The sequence below is a fragment of the Mandrillus leucophaeus genome, unplaced genomic scaffold (assembly GCF_000951045.1).
Source record: "Mandrillus leucophaeus isolate KB7577 unplaced genomic scaffold, Mleu.le_1.0 Scaffold71, whole genome shotgun sequence".
Taxonomy (NCBI): Eukaryota; Metazoa; Chordata; class Mammalia; order Primates; family Cercopithecidae; genus Mandrillus; species Mandrillus leucophaeus.
The window spans coordinates 6019271-6040308 of NW_012107697.1; the positions used below are offsets into that span (position 1 = coordinate 6019271).

The following is a 21038-nucleotide window of genomic DNA, read 5'->3' on the forward strand; positions in this document are numbered from 1 at the left end:
TTTTTTTTTTGTAGAGGCGGGAATTTACCATGTTGCCAGAGCTGGTCTTGAACTCCTGGACTTAAGTGATCTGCCCACCTCAGCCTCCCAAAGTGCTGGTATTACAGGCATGATTGTTGAACAATTTTAATCGTTATTATGGGTTTTAAAAAAATACTGGATGAGGTTGATCTCCATTTATGTCCACCTAAATTATATGTTCCTATCTAGTCACAACCTGGCTATCAGAAAGTCTTTTCCAAATGATGTTGCCAGCCCAGATAGGTCTAGGAACAAAACAGCTTCCCCATTTACAGTTCCAACTATGGAAAACCACACTCTTCTTCTTACTTTACTTTCCAAAAGATAGCCCCTGAAACTGGTTTACTCTATCCATGAATAACTATGGGCCATATTTATATTGTTGCCCTGGGCATTTGAAATAAGGCTATCCAAGTACTGTCCATAATTAACCATTTGTCTTAGTCAAGGTTTGTCTGGAACAAGCCTTTTCTAACTTTATTGGAAGTTAGAAATAGAATCCACTTCCCAAGCAGCCATTTATTTCATCAATAAAACTGCATTCGATTACCCAGGCTGCTTATGAGCGCTACATCAGATGTGTTTCTGTAGAGAGAAAAACAATTGTTTTTCTAATAGACCTTTCTTATACACACAAAAGGGTGCATACAAAAGCCTGCAGATAATAGAACAAGGTTTTCTTACTCATTTAAATATTTGTTTAACGTTGGCATTATTGAGATTTCAGTAGTCGCAGAGTAACATAAATATAATTTTTTTCAGGTAACGCCTTTGTGAACCACAACTTTAAATATCAGCCAGCTGCTCCTATCAACAAGAGTATCCCCTGTTAATTTTTTGCATTTTCCAAGATGAGTAAAAGCAAACTAATTCCCAAGCTCTCGATTCAGTCTCCTGTCCGTCATACCAACTTAAATGTCCAGCCCACACACCCACCTTTGAAGAAAGAAGACTTACATCGGATTTCAAAAGACTCCTTGGAATCTGATTCAGAAAGCCTCACTCAAGAGACGATGTCCCATTCTGAGTTTGATGATCGAATCCAGGACAACGATATGGAGCGCGACAGCTTAGACGAGGAAAGCCCTCGACGGGGAAGCCTGCATGAGACAGGAGAGGAAGCAAGTGGAAAAGCAGCTCCGATGGCTCGCGAGCAAAACCACCATACCTGGGACCAGGGCGCCAATAACAGGTGAGGAATTGGCTTGTGTAAGATAATAATGGGCTGTAAAATATACAGTTAAATAATCACTGGTGTCATTCCAAATGAGAGTAAGGGCAGGCTGCCCTAATGAGCGCCATGTGTGTGAGACGGGTCTCCAAGCAGCCAAGGAGAGGTGGGCACCATCTTTTTTCCATATTCAGATATTTTTAAATTAAAAAGTGCAGTGGGTATTAATCAGGGCATTTGCATTTCTCATACCATTTATTTCCTGTCCATATTCCAAGTGTCTCCACACTAGGAACCTCACCTGGGAGAAATTCCAGAAAGCCTGGTATAGAAAAGGATGTGGAGTCAGGTGGACTCGATTTGGTCCAGGCATTACTGTTTAGTGTATAATCTGGAATAAATCACTTAACTCTTTTTTTATTTTTTAAAAAATTTTATATAGTATTAAATATTTATAATAGAGATGGGATCTCACTATGTTGGCCAGATTGGTCTTGAACTCCTAGCCTCAAGCAGTCCTTCTACTTCAGCCTGCCAAAGTGCTAGGATTACAGGCATGAGCTACCATGCCTGACCCACTTAATTCTTTTTTTGGCTCACTTTTTCTCATCTGTCAAACAACCTGACTTGCCTATCTCACAGGATTGCTATGAATGTCAATAAAGTACAAATAATTGGGGATAGAATCTTACTTGGCCCATTCAGAGCTAGTAGAGGTCTACCTCCCAGGGCTTGTATGATCATATAAAGATTTAATCTAATAACCAGAATTTAAGGGATTTAACCTTGTGCTATGAGCTACCAAAAAAAGTAAGGGGATGTAAAATAATGTGGTGATACCACTCTGTTACAACTGAGGCACTGAGGATATGATAGAGTACAGAAGAAGGTAAAAGCTATTGATTAGGAGGTTTTAGTGTGGTGGTGAAGTGCATGGTGTCTGAGGCAGACCATTTGGGTTCAAATAGTGGCTCTGCCACTTACTAGCTGTATAACCTTGGCCAAGTCCAATTAATGTTTCTGTGCCTCAGTTTCTTCATCAGTAAAAATGGGATAATAATAATAGTTAACCAGTTATCATAAGGCTAAAATAAATATATCTAAATTGTTTAGAATAGTGACTGGCTCCTTATAAATTATATTGTGTTAGTTGTTTGTTTTTTTTTTTTTTTTTGTGGTAGGGGAGGAGTCTCGCTCTGTCATCAGGCTGGAGTACAGTGGCGCGATCTCAGCTCACTGCAACCTCCGCCTCCCGGGTTCAAGCGATTCTCCTGCCTCAGCCTCCTGAGTAGCTGGGACTACAGGTTGTGCCACCACACCCAGCTAATTTTTGTATTTTCAGTAGAGACGGGGTTTCACCATGTTGGCCAGGATGGTTTCTATCTCTTGACCTTGTGATCCACCTGCCTCGGCCTCCCAAAGTGCTGGGATTACAGGCGTGAGCCACTGTGCCCGGCCGATTTTTTTTTTTTTAATTCAGGCTGAAATATATTAAGGAAAATTTATTGGAAGGCCTGGAACTTGGGCAGGGTCTTGAAAACAAGCTAAGATCTGGATAATAGAACAGAATGGGAGTGACATGTTTGCGGCACTTTAGGGAGCCCAGCTGGCTTGCGGAGGATTTGAGTGTAGGGAAAATGGACTGAGTAGGAGTCTGATTAGGAGGGGGTCTTAAAAATGTGCTTATAGTATTGGAAGATACATTTTCAGGTCATGAAGTGTAACCATCCTACCACAGATGAGGATATTGAGTCTTACAGAACTCACATGACTTGTCCTCAGGATACAGTCACTGCAAGGGCTCGTGTGGGAACCAGAAGTAGAGCCCAGTCCTGAGTCTTTTCTTTCTTTCTTATCTTTCTTTTTCTTCTTTCCTTTCGTCTTCCCCTCCCTTTTTTTCACTGGGGATATCTAGTTGAATCAATCTCATAAGTGTCTTAGTGATATGTCACAGTAAAAGTGATAAGAGCTGTCACCAAGGTGCTAGAGGCGGAAGAGGCATCCGGACAGCTTCAGAGAGACAGACACCCTTGATTGGACTGGGCTGGGAAAGCCAGGCAGAGAGAATACAGGTTCTTGGGGAGGGCAGTGAGATGTAGCAGCGTTTAAGGAAGATTATTATGCAAGCTGGTGCATTTTGAATTAGAGACCAAACACACAATGGACAGAGAGACTGTTGGATGGATATGACAACAATAACAATGACATCACTTTTTAAAAGCCTATCTTAGTTTCACTCAATTCTCCATCACAATCCTGTAGGGAAGGCGTTGCTTTTCCTATTTTACAGATAACGAAAATGAGGCTAACAGAGATGAAGAAACTTATCTAGGTTATCGTGCTTGGAGGATGTCCTTGTTTTGTTACTGATGCTGTTTTTTTTTTTTTTAATCATGCAAAAATTCTAACCTATAAAGAAGTACAGAGAAAAATACAGTATAACCCTTACTGCCATATTTGTTTCAGATATATTTTTAAAATTCATACTATATTACAGATAAAGTTTCCATGTACCCCTTCTCAAACTCATTCCCCTTTCTTCCCCTCAGAGGTAATCAATACATACTCTTACATGAGTGTGCATCCTTCTCACCAATCTTCCATTCATTTATTTCACGGGTAATCTATAATTAGTAGATAAATATGTATCTATATATGGATGTATGATGCCCATTTTGCTCAGTCAATATTATGTTTTTGTGATTTTACAATCATGCTTTTGAACTAAGACATGGTCTTGGTTGAATATTGACGAATATTTAGTTTTTTTCCAGTTTTCGTTATTTCAGACAATGCTCTGTGCCCGTCATCGTATGCCTCCTTGGGTATGCATGCAAGAGTTTCCTTAGGGTCTAAGTCCCCAGGAGTGGAACTGTGGTTCATGGGCAGATGGACATCTTCAACTTTACCCACAAGTGCCTACAAGTTACCAGTCCTCAGAATTACTGTCTTTTAACTTCTGCCATTCTGATGGGTTATAAAATCCTGTCCTATTATAGATTTAAATTACTTTTCTCTGATAACTTGTGAGCCTGAGAATCTTTTTACATGGTTTTAACCAAATGAGATCGATTTAGACATCCTCTTTGGCAACTGGTTATTTTCATTTAGCAAAATACCCATGTGTATCTTGGGTCTCTTTCTGTAGAGTTGGTCTTCCGTATCCATGGCTTTCGCATCTGTGGATCCAACCAACCACAGATAAAAAATATTTGGGGAATAAATGGATGGTTGAATCTGTACTAAACATGTACAGAGACTTTTTTTCTTGGCTTTATTCCAGAACAATATAGTATAACAACTATTTGCATAGTATTTACATTGTGTTAGGTATTATAAATAATCTAGAGATAATTTAAAATATATAGGAGGATGTGCATAGGCTATATACAAATATTACTCCAATTTATAAAAGGGACTTGCCCATCTCTGGATTTTGGTATCGGCAGGGAGTCCTGGAACCACTCCCTCACAGATAGCTGAGCAATGATTATATTTATATGTTCATAGTACATATGGACATGGTACATAGTATTCTAGTATCTGGAGGTGCCATGATATATTTATTCAGTCACCTAAGGGTGGACTTTGGGATGTTCCCAGTTTGTTTGTTTGTTTGTTTGTTTGTTTGTTTTGGAGACAGTCCTGCTCTGTCGCCCAGGCTAGGATGAAGTGGCACGATCTTGTCTCACTGCAACCTGCACCTTCCGGGTTCAAACGATTCTCATGCCTCAGCCTCCCGAGTAGCGTGTGCCACAATGCCCGGCTAATTTTTTCCACTTTTAGTAGAGAATGGGTCTTATCACATTGCCCAGGCTGGCCTCGAACTCCTGAGCTCAGGCAATCCGTGCACTTCAGCCTCCCAAAGTGCTAGGATTACAGGCGTGAGCCACCCCCTCCCGGCCCCAGTTTGTTTTTTTGTTTTTTTGTTTTTCAGACAAAACTTTAACTGAAATTTTATATATATAAACGAAATAATTGATAGGGTTGGGTGACAGATTAGATACGAGGATTGAAGGAACAAGAGAAGCCAAAGATTAAGGGTTCCTCTAACAACAGCTAGCATTTATAGAATGCATATCATGAGCCCATTTGTGCTAAACACTTTACATGTATTATCTCATTTAATCTTTATTGCAGCCGTGGTAGATGCTATCATGATCCCATTTTGAAGGTTGCAAATGAGGCTTTAAAAGTTTATATTATACCCATTTGTTGCATCTAGTGAGTGGTGGAGCAGAAAACTCAGGCAGTCTGACTCCACGGCTCCAAACCCTGTTTTTATCCTGGCTCTAAGAGATTTATAGTCTCCTAGGTAATAAATGGGAGTCGTTTTAGTTATAGAAATGGGGCCACTGGAAAGGAAAAATCTTTTGCAATGGATAGGTATTTTTGTCTGTGTTTTTAAGATGAAGAAACCAAGGTAAAGATCCAGTAAGTGACCTCATTTCCCCAGTTGTTGGGTTTTTCTTCCTTTTGTCCACTGCTCGGGGACCTGACTTTAACCCTTGTTCTTACAAAAGTACAGTTTAAATACCATCTAATATAGTTCAAAGTAAGAATAATGCTTATAAAAATCAAAATTATGGTTAGATTCTTGGTTCTGATTCGGAGATCCTCAAATAACGCTGTTTTCCTCAGATTGATTTGCCTTGGACTTTTTAAATGATGAACTATAAACCCTCGGGTTAGAATAGGTTATAGCCCTAGTCATTGTTTGGCTATATAGTGCTTCATACACTGAACATTATAGGATAACCAGTTTTCCAGTAAAAAGGAAAACAGAACGGAAGCAATTAGACAAATAATACCTCGAAAATATTATTCAGGTGAGCGTTTCATTATTGGTCCCTTTCCCTGCCTCATGTTAGTCTTCGAAGCCTCTCCTAGGCATACTCTTGCTTGGATCTGAGTAGTTTATGAGCCATGAAAGAGACAAGGAAATTGATCTCAGACTCTCAATATGAAATTCAAGTAGGCTTTTATTTCTATAAAGTAGATGGCATTCTGGGAATTGTAGTTCAAAAAAAAAAAAAAAACACACAGTCAAGCTTGCCTTAAAACCAAGGAAAATTTCTTTCTTCTTGCTTTTATAATCAATAATTTTAAAAGCTGCCTGACAAATCACTTGAGTCCTACACTTGTGTTTTGATGTTACTAGAACCTCCTCAAAGCAATTATTCCCTTGTATCTGACCAAAGTCAAGCCATAGTTCAATGTATATGGATGAGAGAAAACCTTTTACTTAATGGAATTTGGAGCAGCATTGACTGTAGCGAATAAATGAAGAGTGGAGAGGGGATCTTCACGTGATAATCCTTAAACCCCACTCCAGAACTGGCCTTATGACACTCAGCACTCACGAAGAAAGAGATCTGTGTAATTCCTAGAGCATTAGAAACAACCTCTTCAGTCCTGGGGACTTCTGAAACCTTGTATATTAAAAAAAAAAAAATCAGAGAGCAGCCATGCAGTACTTTATGTGTGTGTTTAATAAGGGCTTGTTAACAGGAATATTTATATAATTAGCTACCATTTGTAAAACTCTTTGCTTTATCTCATTTATCCTTACAAGAGCCTCTTGGATAGGCATTATTATCCCCATTTTGCAGATAAGGAACTGAGGATCTGAGAGCTGCATAGGTATATGTAGTTACTAGATAGTAGAACCGGAAATTAAATTGACCTCTCTCCAAACGCCAAAGTCTGAGCCACTAATTACACGTATCTAGATAGGTAATCAAGGATTGAGCTGATAAAGGATTCTATTTCACTATCTAGTAAAAATTAAAACTATGACAATTTCAATACAGATTAAACTGAGGCCAGAGTAAATATGCATGTAAAATGATAAGCTTTAGGAAAGTAATAAACATTTTTAGAGGATATTGTGTCCTTAGAGTAGATAGACATTAATTACATTTTCCTTTGGGCTGGGAGTTCATGGTAGCCATATTCTTCCGCACTTGTCCTGGGAAACAAATGTTTTCATGCAGTGAGGTCTGCAGTGCTTTCCTCTCTGATCACCTCAGACCATAACCTCCACAAAAGGGCCCATATTCTGTCTAAGAAACCACCTTGTATTAGAAATTAATAGGAGGGAGATAGGCACATGAGGAATTACTAAACTGAGTATTCAGAATTGTCTGAAAGTGAAAAAAAGGGGCTCCTAATAATCTGCAATTTTTTTTTTTTTTTTTTTGAAATGGAGTCTTGCTCTGTCGCCCAGGCTGAAGTGCAGTGGGGCGATCTTGGCTCATTGCAACCTCCACCTCCCGGGTTCAAGCAATTCTCCTGCCTCAGCCTCCCGAGTAACTGGGACTACAGGCACATGCCACCATACCTGGCTAATTTTTTGTATTTTTAGTAGAGACAGGATTTCACCGTGTTAGCCGGGATGGTCTTGATCTCCTGACCTGGTGAACTGCCCACCTCGGCCACCCAAAGTGCTGGGATTACAGGCGTGAGCCACCGCGCCCGGACAATAATCTGCATTTTTATTGTTGTATATAATTGTTAATCTCAGATGCTTTCATGTGTGTTGTTTCTGATTAATAATACGAAAGCCAGGTGAAGTATTGAATGATGACTTCTAGGGCTTGAAGAGTGGCACTGGATAACCAAAAGATACCACAGGTAGAGAAAGACTTAGGGAAGACCAAAACTCAGGATTTTCACTTCCCCCAAATTTCCCAGGCTGTTTTGTAGAATGCGTCGGGAATATTTAGGCTGAGACTAGACTACTGTCTCTCCATAGGTGGTGTAGAGATGTTTTTCGTACTGGGTAGGAGATTAAAGAAGCATCTGAAGTTAGGTCTAATATGCTAGGACTATTGAGAACATTCTAGGAGCTTTCAGGAGTCAACTTTCATTCCCATTGATTTCTAGCAACATTCATCCACATTATTTTCTGTTGCCTTTTGTTAGATTTTCAATTTCAGGCCATTGTTTTGTCAACCTCTTCCAATACATTACACTACCTGCCATGTTCTAGAAGTTTCCATGCAGTACTCTGGGAGTAGCTACTAGCATTTATTTGTTTCTGATCACATGGGAATAGTTATATCAGAGGAGTGACTTTTTGTTGCAGGTATTAGTCATTTCTGTTTTCTGTTCATTCATTTACTCACAAACTATGCTTTAGTTAAACCCCGACACGCTCCTCAGAGCAGGCATGGTGCCATCGTAACAGATGAGCAGTCATAGAGGGAAGTAAAGGGTGTGCATGGGCATGAATTGTGGCTATTAAAGGCTGAGTCCCCGCCAGAAATGCTAACGCCATAGTGACTCCTGAGGCTTGTTGCCCCCGGAGACAACCACTAGTTCCTTTCTAGGTTATTTCAAAACTAGGATGCATTATTGTGTTAAAATAAGTACATACATGAGTTCAAAACCTCACAGAGTGTGATTTATTCAAATTTAAATGACATACAAAGCTGTGAGTTTATCAAGAGGATCAAGAAGATTGTAACAAAATTCCTAAAGGGATGCTTTAATTCATGACCTTTGCCTTTTCATTTATTTCTACTCCGTGACAAGTTTGAAAATATAGAAAACTTTAATGTAATTTTTTAATATATGGAATTAAAAATAAATGATTTTCCCAACACTTCCATATATTGCTAGGTTTTGCCTGATAGACCCAATCCAACTAATAAAGTAATGGATTATTAGAATTGTTAGGGCTCAGAAAGGTCAGCCCATTCCCTTTATTTATTGTACAGAGGAGGAACCCAAGACCTAGAGTGGTGGAAAGACTTGGCCAAGCTCACATGACTGGTTAGTGGCAACACTTGGACTAGAACCCAGGTGTCAAGACCACTCCATTGCCTTCTTATGATATCACAGCTGCCTTGCAATTTTAATGCTGCTAAATCTGGCATTTAAAATATAAGAAACTTGGCCGGGCATGGTGGCTTACGTTTATAATCCCAGCACTTTGGGAGGCTGAGGCGGGCAGATCATTTGAGGTCAGAAGTTCGAGACCAGCCTGGCCAATATAGTGAAACCCCGTCTCTACTAAAAATGAAAATTAGCCGGGCCTGTAATCCCAGCTATTCAGGAGGCTTAGGCACAGGAATCGCTTGAACCCAGGAGGCGGAAGTTGCAGTAAGCTAAGATGGCGCCATTGCACTCCAGGATAGAGCAAGACTCCATCTCAAAAAGCAACCAAAAAGCAAAACAAAACAAAAAACATAAAAAGAAGAAGAAGAAACTCTACCTAAAGAAAGTGTAAGAACCTGCACATTTTATAAATCTAGGTCTCTGTCTCTTAGCTATTATTTTGGAGAATGAAAAAAAACACTCGAGCCTTCCTTAGAAAATGTCTGGCATGAGCACTGTAAACTCTCATTGAATGAGAGGAATTATGTTTCTGAATACTGTGTCATACAGCAGTTCCCTTGTGAAGATGCAGCCTTGGTTTCACATGACATAATCTTAATAGAAGTGAGGTACTAGAATTTTACATTGCAATTACAAACATGTCTTCTTTAGATAATTTTCATTTAACTCACAGATTGTTCTTGAATCAAGACTGGTACTATTAAGAACCCAGGAGAAATATCTGGTGTTTTGCAGTCACAAATCTGTTATCAAAGAAAAAAAAAGGACTTCAGTTGGAATTATCCAAATTGTGTATTTTTATAAATAAAATTCACTAAATAACAATCCAGCCCCTTTAGTGTGTTTCTATAGACAGTCTTTGACCTTCATTTCATTAAATCATCCTTTTTTCTATTCAAACGCTTAAATTCTTAGCAAAATAAATGCCTGCATAAAATAAAATTTTCTGGATTGCAAATAACCTTCACAAAGCATTTCAGTATATTTGTGGAACCGTTTTATTTCATATTTACAAAAGTGAATTTTTAATCTTTCGGATTTATTTCATTTTATTTACTTAAAAGCTGTTGATAAGAAGATTAAGGCGAGCATAGAATTCAGAAATCCTTGGAAGCAATGATCAGTTTTATAGTTCTTTAAAGAAGCATTAAAAACTTTACACTTAAACAAAAATTGAATTTGCTGTTCATATGCATAAAAGATTTAATGGCATATAAATTGGGAATAATTATTCTGTTTAAAAGGATTAAATTAAACCTAAATCAATAATAACATGTGCAGTTTCAATTTAACTGCCTACTTAAAATGAAGTGACAAATAAATAACAGCTAAATGATTAATAGCAATGCTTTTATTCACCTCCTCAACAGGCAAAATGGCCAGTTATTGAATATTTTATTGTGAGTGCAAGGGATGTTAATTGTACTAGAAACATGCTCTAATTTTAGTAATTTTTTGATTGAATACAATGTTGAATATGAAGCTCTTCATTAAATGGAGATTTTATTTTATTTTGTTTGAAGTTATCACAGTAAGTACTCAAATATGGTCCATTAAAGCCAGCAAATATCATGGCATATGCATGTGAAACCGTCCCCCACTCCCTTCCTCGCTGCCTCCATTTCTAACCTAGGCATCTAAAGAGCAGACCCTGCATCTGCTGTCTGAACAGTAACAAAAGAGTTGTGTACTCATTTTCTGTGTAACCTTTCTATCAAATGGGGAGCAAAAGAGGTGCATGTTTTGTGTGCAGATGATTACTGATGAAAGGGCACTTCACACTCATTTTGTCCCAGTGTGTTGACCTGGACCACAAACACAATGGAGCTTCCAAGCACACAAGCTCAGTACAATGGGGTTCTTCAGTATCATGTTCTATTTTGACCATTAGTTTTGTTTCTGTGAAGTATTACAGCTTTCCAGGCTCATGATTTTGCAAAACATAACCTCCTATTTGTCTCCACATATGGTTTCCATCCAGAAAGGGGAGAAAGGGGATGTTTTAAGATAGTCTTTTCAGGTGTAAATGGTGCAACATAATTAAAACTCTTATAAGAGCCACATCTTCAGGCTCTACCCTTATATATACACATTCTTAGAGTTTCTCTGATTCAAAAACATTTTTCTCAGCCAGAGCAACTCATTTCCTCTAGTGTGTTTCTAAATCCTTTGTACTTTCTAGGTTCCACTTAAAACATCAGTCTTTTCTTTAATGGGTGATATTGCTTCTACAGCCATTTAAGAATGGAAATTTGGCTTGAACCCAAGCGACTGAGGTTGCAGTGAGCCGAGATCGCACCACTGCACTCCAACCTGGGCAACAGAGTGAGACTCTGTCTCAAAGAAAAGGAAATTTGCTGAGGCTAGAAATTACAGCTTTTTCAGAAGGTCTAAAATAATTTAATTCTCTGAGTTTTACCTTATTCATCATCTTTCAGCAATTGTTCAAATGTTTCATCATGTGAAAGTACTGACGTTTCTTAATCCCATTCCCTAAACTATGATTTGGCCATTCTCCACTGTGCCTAAGTCGTGATTAAACATCTTTAAAACTGGAGTTTTAAAGAGAAAAATCCCTTGAGATCCATCACCAGAAGCATACTACATAGCAACGGTGTTATGTCACAGGGACTGAATGTGATGCACAGCAAGCAAGGCTAGTGCTGGAGCTGTCTGACACGTGCTTCTACAGCCAGTCCTCATGGAATCCTTACTGTGTGCCAGGGACACAGCTCCATGCATTTAGATTTCTATTTTTTAATTTTTTATTTATTTTTACTTTTTTTTTAGACAGAGTCTCACTCTGTCGCCTAGGCTGGAGTGCAGTGGCACAGTCTTGGCACACTGCACCCTCCGTCTCCCGGGTTCAAGTGATTCTTCTGCCTCAGCCTCCTGAGTAGCTGGGATTATAGAAACGTGCCACCATGCCCAGCTAATTTTTGTATTTTTAGTGGAGACGGGGTTTCACCATGTTGATCAGGCTGATCTCAAACTCCTGACCTTGTGATCCACCCACCTCGGCCTCTCAAAGTGTTGGGATTACAGGCGTGAGCCACCATGCCTGGCTGCATTTAGATGTATTAATTTGCATAATCCTCTCAATAACACTGTGAGGTAGGTACTATTATTTTTTTAAAATTTATTTATTTTTATTGAGACCGGGTATTGCTGTGTTGCCTAAGCTGGAGTGCAGTGGCACAGTCATGGCTCACTGAAGGTTCGACCTCCTGGGCTAAACCATCCTCCTGCCCCAGCCTCCCGAGTAGCTGGGACTACAGGCGCATGCCACAGTACCTGGCTAATTGGTTTTATTTATTTTTTTTATAGAGACGGGGGTCTCTTTGTGTTGCTCAGGCTGGTCTCAAACTCTTGGCCTCAAGTGATCCGTTTGCCTGGACCTCTCAAAATTCTGGGACTACAGACATAAGCCACCACACCTGGCCAGTACTATTATCCCTATTTTATTGATGAGGAAACTGAGGCACAGAAGTTAAATAACTTGCCCACATTCACATAATCTTGTGGCACCAGGAAATGAATGCAGATAGTCTAGGACCCTTGTTCTTAGATGCTCTGCTGTACCATTTCTCAGAACCAAAATAATCCATATTGTCATACAGAGAAACAAAGCACCACAATATTACATATGACTGAAGGAGGTCTATAGTCATGACTGTAGAAACTATGTCCTTATCAGCTGATGCTGGTTAAATACCATGACCAGTATGAGTGCACCAGTTTTCTTAGCGTAACTGCAGAGATGGAAACCAGGAAATCTATTTCCTTAAACTGAAGACTACCTAATTTTTAAAAACAGTGGGCATTACTCAGTTATTTATTTTTTCATGAGTCTATCATAGGATCATAGAACAATGGAGTTGGACTTTGCAATATCATCTAGCAACTGAATGTGGAAATAAGAGGCTAACATACTTTTGTGATAAGTCACATCCTCCTGTTTTAAATACCCATAACGTCCTGTATTTCTTTACGCATCTAATTCATTAGTTGATTACTGTATAACAGTTGGTGCATAAAGCCTGTCCTCCTCATTGAAGAGTAAGATCCAGCAGCCTGCTTCTGTTTTCCTTGCTGCTGTACCTTCTGTGCCTAAGATTCTGCCTGTATGTAGGGAGGTGCTCCGTGCATATCAGTTGACTGGCTGATCCATTCGCTGATTCACATAAGGCAGACACCGCAACCCACTTTCTTCACTGTCACCTATGGGAATAGCAGCAGGATACAATGCAACATGATGTGCAGGAGCCTGATCCAGAGCAGACTGCCAGGCTCTGTGACCTTGGGAGAGGTACATAAGCCTTCTAAGCCTCAGTTTCCTCGTCTGTTAAATGGGGGTAATAATAGTACTTCCCTCAACATTGTTCCAAGGAAATAAACCTGAAGACTCACGATAAACATTCCCTAGATCATCAAACAGTAACATGTGCTCTCTTTCCACATCTCAGTCCTGCGTGAGTAGCAAAACAGTAATCCCCAGTGTTGTCACCTGTGAAAGGTGGCCGGCCCTGCTCTAAACAGTACAAAGTAGAGGATTACCTGTTCTAAGCTTTCCAAAAAGGACTTCATAGCCTCTGTAGATAATCCCCTCCAGAAACTCCTCACTTTGGCTGTCCAGATGTATTTACATCTTGCTAAAATCTTTGCTTTCTAATTAACTCTCTGGTTAATTCTGTTAAGCCCGAGGTGCTTCAGGAGTTTGCAACGTCCCTCGAGATCTGACCTTTGCTTACCCTTGAGCTGTGCTCCTCGACCTGCCCTCCTCTCACCCTCCATTTTGTCCACACAGAATTTGTTCCATGAAAGCACCACATTGTCTCTGCCTCCACTCCTTTTTACATGCTGTTCCCTCAGCCTAGCATAGACTTCCTGCCCTTCTTAGCCTTAGCTCTGAGCTACGCCGGCACTTCCTCCAGAAGGCTTTCCCTGACCTCCCAAGATAGGACTGGATGTCCCTCTGTGTCCTGATGGCCCGGTGCTCCTCATCAGAGCACACATCACTCCAAAGTGTCAATTGCTGTTTCCTGGTCTGTATCCCCCACTAGGCTGTGCGCCCACCGCTTCACCATCTACCACTATTCCTGTAGCTTCATAAGGGCTCAATAAATAAGTACCTGCTGAATCAGTGAATGAGCAAATGAATTAAGAAAGTTAAATTCAGTTTTTTTCTTTCAGCACAGCATAAATATGGGAAAATAGCACCTTTCTTTACAAAAAAATCTGTATTTACTTGAAGATAATAATTGAACTTTCTCCCCCACCTAAACAACCACAGTTGAAACTTATGTTTAATTCAGTACAATTCATATCCCTGCCCTATGATGCTTAAGGGTCAAGTGAAAGGCAGGGACAGGAAACACCGTGAGTTCCTAGGACAGTACATCACTTGGGAGAAACCTCCCCATCAAAGCCCCAGAGGCAGGTGACCCTGCAGGGCAGGGAGGGGTTGGGCGTCCCATCTTCTAACAAATGTGGACCATTCCCATTTTGCTGAAGGAGAAGAACATGTCTCCTCTCTTGTTGGAAAAGGAGGAGCCACTTATTTCAAGAAGTTCCTCCTCACAATATGTGAACTAAAAAATTCAAAGTGACAATTCAGCAAGGCGTGACAGTTTTGGCTTTTTGCTCCAGTTTTTGCTTTACATCAAATCAAAGAAACCTAGGTCCACATTAAGAAAAGTAAATTAACATTAGGGGGGACCATTAGTTTGTTTACCCAGCATACAATTATGTCCTCTGTAAACGGGAATATCAAATAGCATAAAAAGCCTAGGTGATTTACATTTTCTTTTTGATTAGAGGGTTGCATCTACTGTATTCAAGGAAGGAAAATCTCTCCCATTTAGCTTTTTGAAGATCAAAGAGGCCATTAAATATGCCATATTACCAGCTTTTTTTTTTTTTTTGTTAAGACTGGGGGTGCTGTACAAATTGAGATTGTCGTGGGGAAAAGGGAGACTTTATTTTGGGTCACATGAACTGATTATAGGCTAGTTCGTTTTTCTCAGGCAGGACCGTCTGCTTAACCTTTTCTTCAGATAGGCCCCTCCTGCAGTGTCCAGTGCATTCTGACTATCGACTGAGCTACGTGTGCATAGCTGACAGCCAAGAGGCTATGAACCTTTCAGTGAGCCATGATCTGGTCTGATTTGAAGCCTCGGGGATCTTTCTGTAGTACATTAGATACACTCTACAAAGACAAAATGAAGTGAAAAGCAAAATCACTGAAAAGAAGAATGAACCTATATAGGTTTTTCCCTCCAGGAAAGCAAGGTTTTATCTTGACTGAATACCTATATAGCTTCATCCAAAGCAAATGTTGTCTAGGCAACAATTCACAGTTCTCTTTCTAAACAGCCAAATGTCTATACAGTCATGCATTGCCTGATGACAGGGGTATGGTCTGAGAAATTTGTGGTTAGGTGGTTTCAACATTGTGGGAATATCATAGAGTGTACTTATACAAACCTAGATAGTACAGCCTACTACACACAATTTGTACAATGTGTTACTGTACTAAACACTGTATGGAATTGTAATACAGTGGTAAGTATTTGTGCATCTAAACATAGAAAAGGTACAGTAAATATACAGCATAAAAGTTTTTAAATGGTACACCTATATAGGCACTCACCATGAATGGAGGTTGTAGGACTGTACGTTTCTCTAGGTGAGGCAGTGCGTGAGCAGGGAGCAAATTTCAAGGCCTAAGACAGTACTGTAAGCTACTGTGGACTTCAGAAATACTGAACACTTCAACTCCTCTACATTTATTTTTAAAAATATTTCTTCATTAATAAATTGACCTTAGCTACTGTAACTTTTTTACTTTAGGCACTTTTAATTTTTTTTCACTTTTTCACTCTTTTGTAATAACACAGCTTAAAACACAAATACATTGTACAGCTGTATAAAACTTCTTTATATCCTTATCTGTAAGCTTTTTTCTATTTTTTTTTTTTTCTTTTTTACTTTTGAAACTTTTTTGTTAAAAACTGAGACACCAACACACACATTAGTCTAGGCCCACACAGGGTTAGGATCATCGATATCACTGTCTTGCCTGTCCATACCCTGTCTCACTGGAAAGTCTTCAGGGGCAGTAACACACATGGAGCTGTCATCTCCTAGGATAACAAGGCCTTCTTCTGGAATCCCTCCTGAAGGACCTGCCTGAGGCTGTTTCACTGTTAACTTTTTAAAAAATAAGTAGGAGTGCACTCTAAAATAATGATAAAAAATACAGTGTAGTGACTGGGCGCAGTGACTCATGCCTGTAATCCCAAAACTTTGGGAGTCTGAGGCGGGTGGATCACAGGAGGCTAGGAGGTCAAGACCAGCCTGGCCAACATGGCAAAACCCTGTCTCTACTAAAAATTTAAAAAATACAAAAATTAGCCAGGCATGTTAACACATACTTGTAATCCCAGGTACTCTAGAGGCTGTCTCTTATACACATCTAGATGTGTATAAGAGACAGATATAGTGTAGTGTATTAGCCTGTTCTTGCATTGCTACAAAGAAATACCTGAGTGAGACTGGGTAATTTATTTTAAAAACGAAGTTTAACTGACTTACAGTTCCACAGGCTCTACAGGAAGTATGATTCTGGCATCCGCTTGGCTTCTAAGGAAACCTCAGGAAACTTACAATCATGGCAAAGGCAAAGGGGGAGCAGGCCTCTTATAGCAGAGCAGGACCAAGAGAGAGGGTGGGAAACTGCTATACACTCTTAACCAACCAGATCTCACCATAACTCACTCACTACTCAGTACCAAGGGTGGATGGGGCTAAGCCATTCATGAGAACTCTGTCCCCATGATCTAATCACCTCCCACCAGGCCCTACCTCCAACATTGGGGATTACAGTTTGACATGAGATTTGGGTGGAGTCACAGATCCAAACCATATCATATAGTAAATACAAAAGCCAGTAACATAGTTGTTGATTATCATTATCAAGGATTATGTGCTGTATATAATTGTATGTGCTACACTTTTATAGGACTGGCAGTGCAGTAGGTTTGTTTATATCAGCAGCACCACAAACATAATAAGCAACACATTGTACTATGATATTCCAAGGACTATAGCGTCGCTAGATGACAGGAATTTTTCAGCTCTATTACAGTATCGTAGGACCTCAGTCGTATATGTGGCTTGTCCTTGACCAGAACATTGTCAGTCAGTGTATGAAATGTATTACCAGCCAAAGTGTGAAACACAGTTTTATCTTCACCAGCTAAAATACTGAGTCATTATTCTTGTACATAAGTAATTGCATTCATTGAACCACAGTGATTATTGGTTTAACATTATAGACATTTGTTTTTCAGTTGTTTTCTGACACTTAAAAATTAATTATCCCCCATTTTTATTCCATATTTCAATGAACTTGGACAATTAAGGCCTTGCACCCTTATGTGTAGTGTGTGGGTCTAACTGGGGCCTGGGATCTGTCTTTATGTTTGTTAATTAATTTATTTATTTTAAGAGACAGGGTCTCACGCTATCTCCCAGGCTGGAGTGCAGTGTCATGATTATAGCTCACTGTAGCCTCTAACTCCTTAGCTCAAGCAATCCTCCCTCCTCAGCCTCCTGAGTAGCTGGGACTACAGGTACGACACCATACCCAGCTAATTTTTTTTAACAGTTTGTTGCAAAGATGGAGTCTCACTGTGTTGCCCAGGCTGGCTTTGAACTCCTTGCTTCAAACGATCCTCCTGCCTCGGCTTTCCAAAGTGTTGGGATTACAGGTATGAGCCACTGCACCCTGTTGTGATTTGTGTTTAACATACAGATAATAAAAGGAAAACTATAGGAGAAAGACTGAGGTTGATTTCAAATAAAATGATCAACTGACTATAAGGAGTGAATTTATTTTAATTAAGGACTTGACATTTCTCTTCTGCCTTGGGCAGGCAACAACCAATAGAAGACAAATATTCAGACCTCCGCTATGACCCAGACTGGAAGAGTAAGAAGGAGGAAGGTCAGCTGCTGTCTGTGGAAGCGTTGCCGGAGTCCCCGGACAGCTCTTTAGAAAATCTGCCTTTGGCTCCCCTCTACCCTTCCCAGGAGACGTCAGTGGAACTCGCGAGGGGAAAAGGTGAGCAGAAAGAGAGTCCACAGAGTGCAGCTTCTTCACTTGGTAGTGAATTTTTAAGCCCAAACTATGAGCATGGTGGCCGTCGCAGCAAGCCGTTTTCAGAGCTGAGCGACAGTGACCTGGAGGAGAAGTCGAGCAGCCTTTCTCAGTACGGGAAGAGCTCAAGTTCACATAACGAGGTTTTCCTGCCGGGATCACGTGGCCCTCGGCGAAGGAAGTCCAAACAACATTTTGTGGAAAAAAACAAGCTCACTTTGGGATTACCCACCCCTAAAATGGACTCTTATCTTCAACTTCACAATAAAAAAAGAGGGGCATCTTATCCAGAACAGGTACGTAGTGGCTACTTTAAGATGTCTTCTGAAACATTAAACTAGAAGCTGCGTTTGTTTGCAATGTCTAGATACCACTTCCTTTAGGATGAGGATAGCAGCCACCTAGCTGGGTAAAACAAATGCTTCCACAGCATACCCTGTATGTTTATGTTTATGTTTATGTTTATTCCACAAATTCTTATGACCAAAACAAAAGCCACCAATGGTTTACAGTGTAATTGCTACAAGTCAATTATTGCTATAAGTCAATTATTATATCCAAAATTGCTATAATTGCTATAAGTAATTATAAGTCCATTACTATGTCAGTTATTATATCCAAAATTCTCCATTCAAAGAAATCTAGAACTTTTTAAAACTGCATTTTCCAAATGATAAAATATAGAACGTAAGCATTTGATTCCCTGTGTGGATTACCTTTGTTACCACCGCAGCAGAGGTTTTCAACCCTGTTAAATGCCCCAGCACATTGTGGTTAACGTGGAACATGCCCCAGCTCACATACAGAAGCGATTCTCAACTCAGATTCTGTATACATATTGGGTGGTCGGGGAGAGGGTAGGGTACAACATAAGGTGGGGTGTTTTTTTTTTTCCAATCTTCAGATGTTTCTATAAACCCCATTGAAAATCACATCATTTGTTATTGTCCTGTGTAAATGATATGATATAATTAAACATTAGCCTCTTTATTTATAAAATTGGGACAGTAATAAATGCCTTCTCTTCCTCATCAGATCATTTTGAGAGTAAATTCTCTCCCACATGATGGATTCAAAACCTTTTGGAGCCAGTAAACTTAGTTCTGTTTCACAGGGACACATAAAGATCTTATCCGCCCACCTCCTATGGGTGTGTCCAGGGATACAGGACAAGAATGGGGTTAGAATAGTAGAGCCCACCACTCCTACTGGAAAAAGAGATTGATATTTATCACCTGCTAACGTGAGGTCATTTTCAAATACAAAAGAGAGGTTATTATGTTAAATGTGGTTGCCCTTAGACCTATTCCAAATCCCAATTGATATTTTTTTTTAACATACGCTAACCTGTTCTAACCTCTAAGCATTTTCTAACGGAACAAAATAGATGAGGTGGATGAACATTTGTGGTTTTTATTCAGAGACTCCCTTTTTTGTCTTAAAGAATTATGCCTGGTGGCGCGTTGGCTCATGCCTGTAATCCCAGTACTTTGGGAGGTCGAGGTGGGAGGATCACTTGAGGCCAGGAGTTCAAGACCAGCCTGGCCGACATGGTAAAACCCATTTATACCAAAAGTACAAAAATTAGCGGGGTGTGGTGGTGCATACCTGTAATCCCAGCTACTCGGGAGGCTGAGGCACAAGAATCACTTGAACCCGGGAGGCGGAGGTTGCAGTGAGCCGAGATGGCACCACTGCACTCCAGCCTGGGTCATAGAATGAGACTCTGTCTCAAAATAAATAAATAAATAAATAAAAATAAAGAATGACGTCTGGTGAGATTTGGGCTTAAAAATACTTTAATCAAAAAATAAAAATAAAATTCAAAAAAAGAATTATGTCACATCTTTGCCATTGTACTAATAAATGAAATAGGTGTAGTATATCTAGCTGAAATAGTTTAAAAACTAGGTGAATTCAAGCAGTTTTTAGTATTTTTACCCAATTTTAGATGTTAATATACTCTTGTTCCATAAAACTTACATGAAATTTTGAATTTTGCTTGATTGCTCATTTAAAAATGTAAATAAATTTAACAGTCCAGTATCTTTGAAAAAAAATTTCTATTGAGACAGGGTCTGGCCTTTCACCCAAGCTGCAGTGCAATGGCACGATCGTAGCTCACTATAACCTCAACCTCCTGGGCTCAAGCAATCCTCCTGCCTCAGCCTCGGCGAGTAGCTGGGAACACAGGCATGCACCACCACATCTAGCTAAATTTGTTTTTAAATGTCTTTGTAGAGATGGGAGTCTCATCATGTTGCCCAGGCTGACCTCATACTCCTGGGCTCAAATGATCCTCCCACCTTGGCTCCCAAAGTGTTGGGATTACAGGCATGAACCACCATGCCTGGCCTGAAAAATGTTTATAGCCAGTAATTTATCCCAAACTAGGACAATATTTTTCAAAGTGTTCTCAAAAGAAGCTGATCCGGAAGGAGAACATTTGGGGTTTTTCTTCATTTAGAAACTCTCTTTTTCTTCTGAGGTCAAAAGAAATAGTTCTATTTCCAATAATAAAAGGGAGAAATATTTACTGTGAACTCTTTAATTGTTGATTTATTAATCGCTAGTTTTGTTAGTAGTTATAAGTTAATTTACTAAACAATATTAGGGCGTATTAATTGTCAGTGATTCCGCAGCTTAATTTTCTTTTCTTTGTGCCATGGAGGAAAGTTTCTTTAAGTTCTTGTATTACTCTCTGAAGGGGCCATTGACTTTTCCCAACACTTTCTCCAAGTTCAAATATCTAAAGACTAATTGTATTTAAAATTGTCCCTTTACCATTTTCCAACATATATGTACTTCTTGCTCCTACTATTACTATTATATATATAT

At 39.6% G+C, this 21038-nt stretch overlaps 1 protein-coding gene across 3 annotated transcripts in view; it reads left to right on the forward strand.

Annotated features, from left to right (window-relative positions):
* LOC105528276 (chromosome unknown open reading frame, human C11orf63) overlaps positions 1 to 21038 on the forward strand; it is a 90600-nt gene that overhangs the window by 8383 nt on the left and 61179 nt on the right. Inside the window, exons 1-3 of one of the 3 annotated variants that reach the window (XM_011964992.1) lie at positions 781 to 1213; positions 17977 to 18496; positions 19236 to 19936. In XM_011964992.1, coding sequence (XP_011820382.1) covers positions 873 to 1213; positions 17977 to 18496; positions 19236 to 19295 — 921 coding nt within the window. In that variant the 5' untranslated portion in view covers positions 781 to 872 and the 3' untranslated portion in view covers positions 19296 to 19936. Of the gene's footprint in view, positions 1 to 780; positions 1214 to 17976; positions 18497 to 19235; positions 19937 to 21038 lie in introns of those variants that run through there. The other 2 variants (XM_011964991.1, XM_011964990.1) reach the window with 2 other exon arrangements.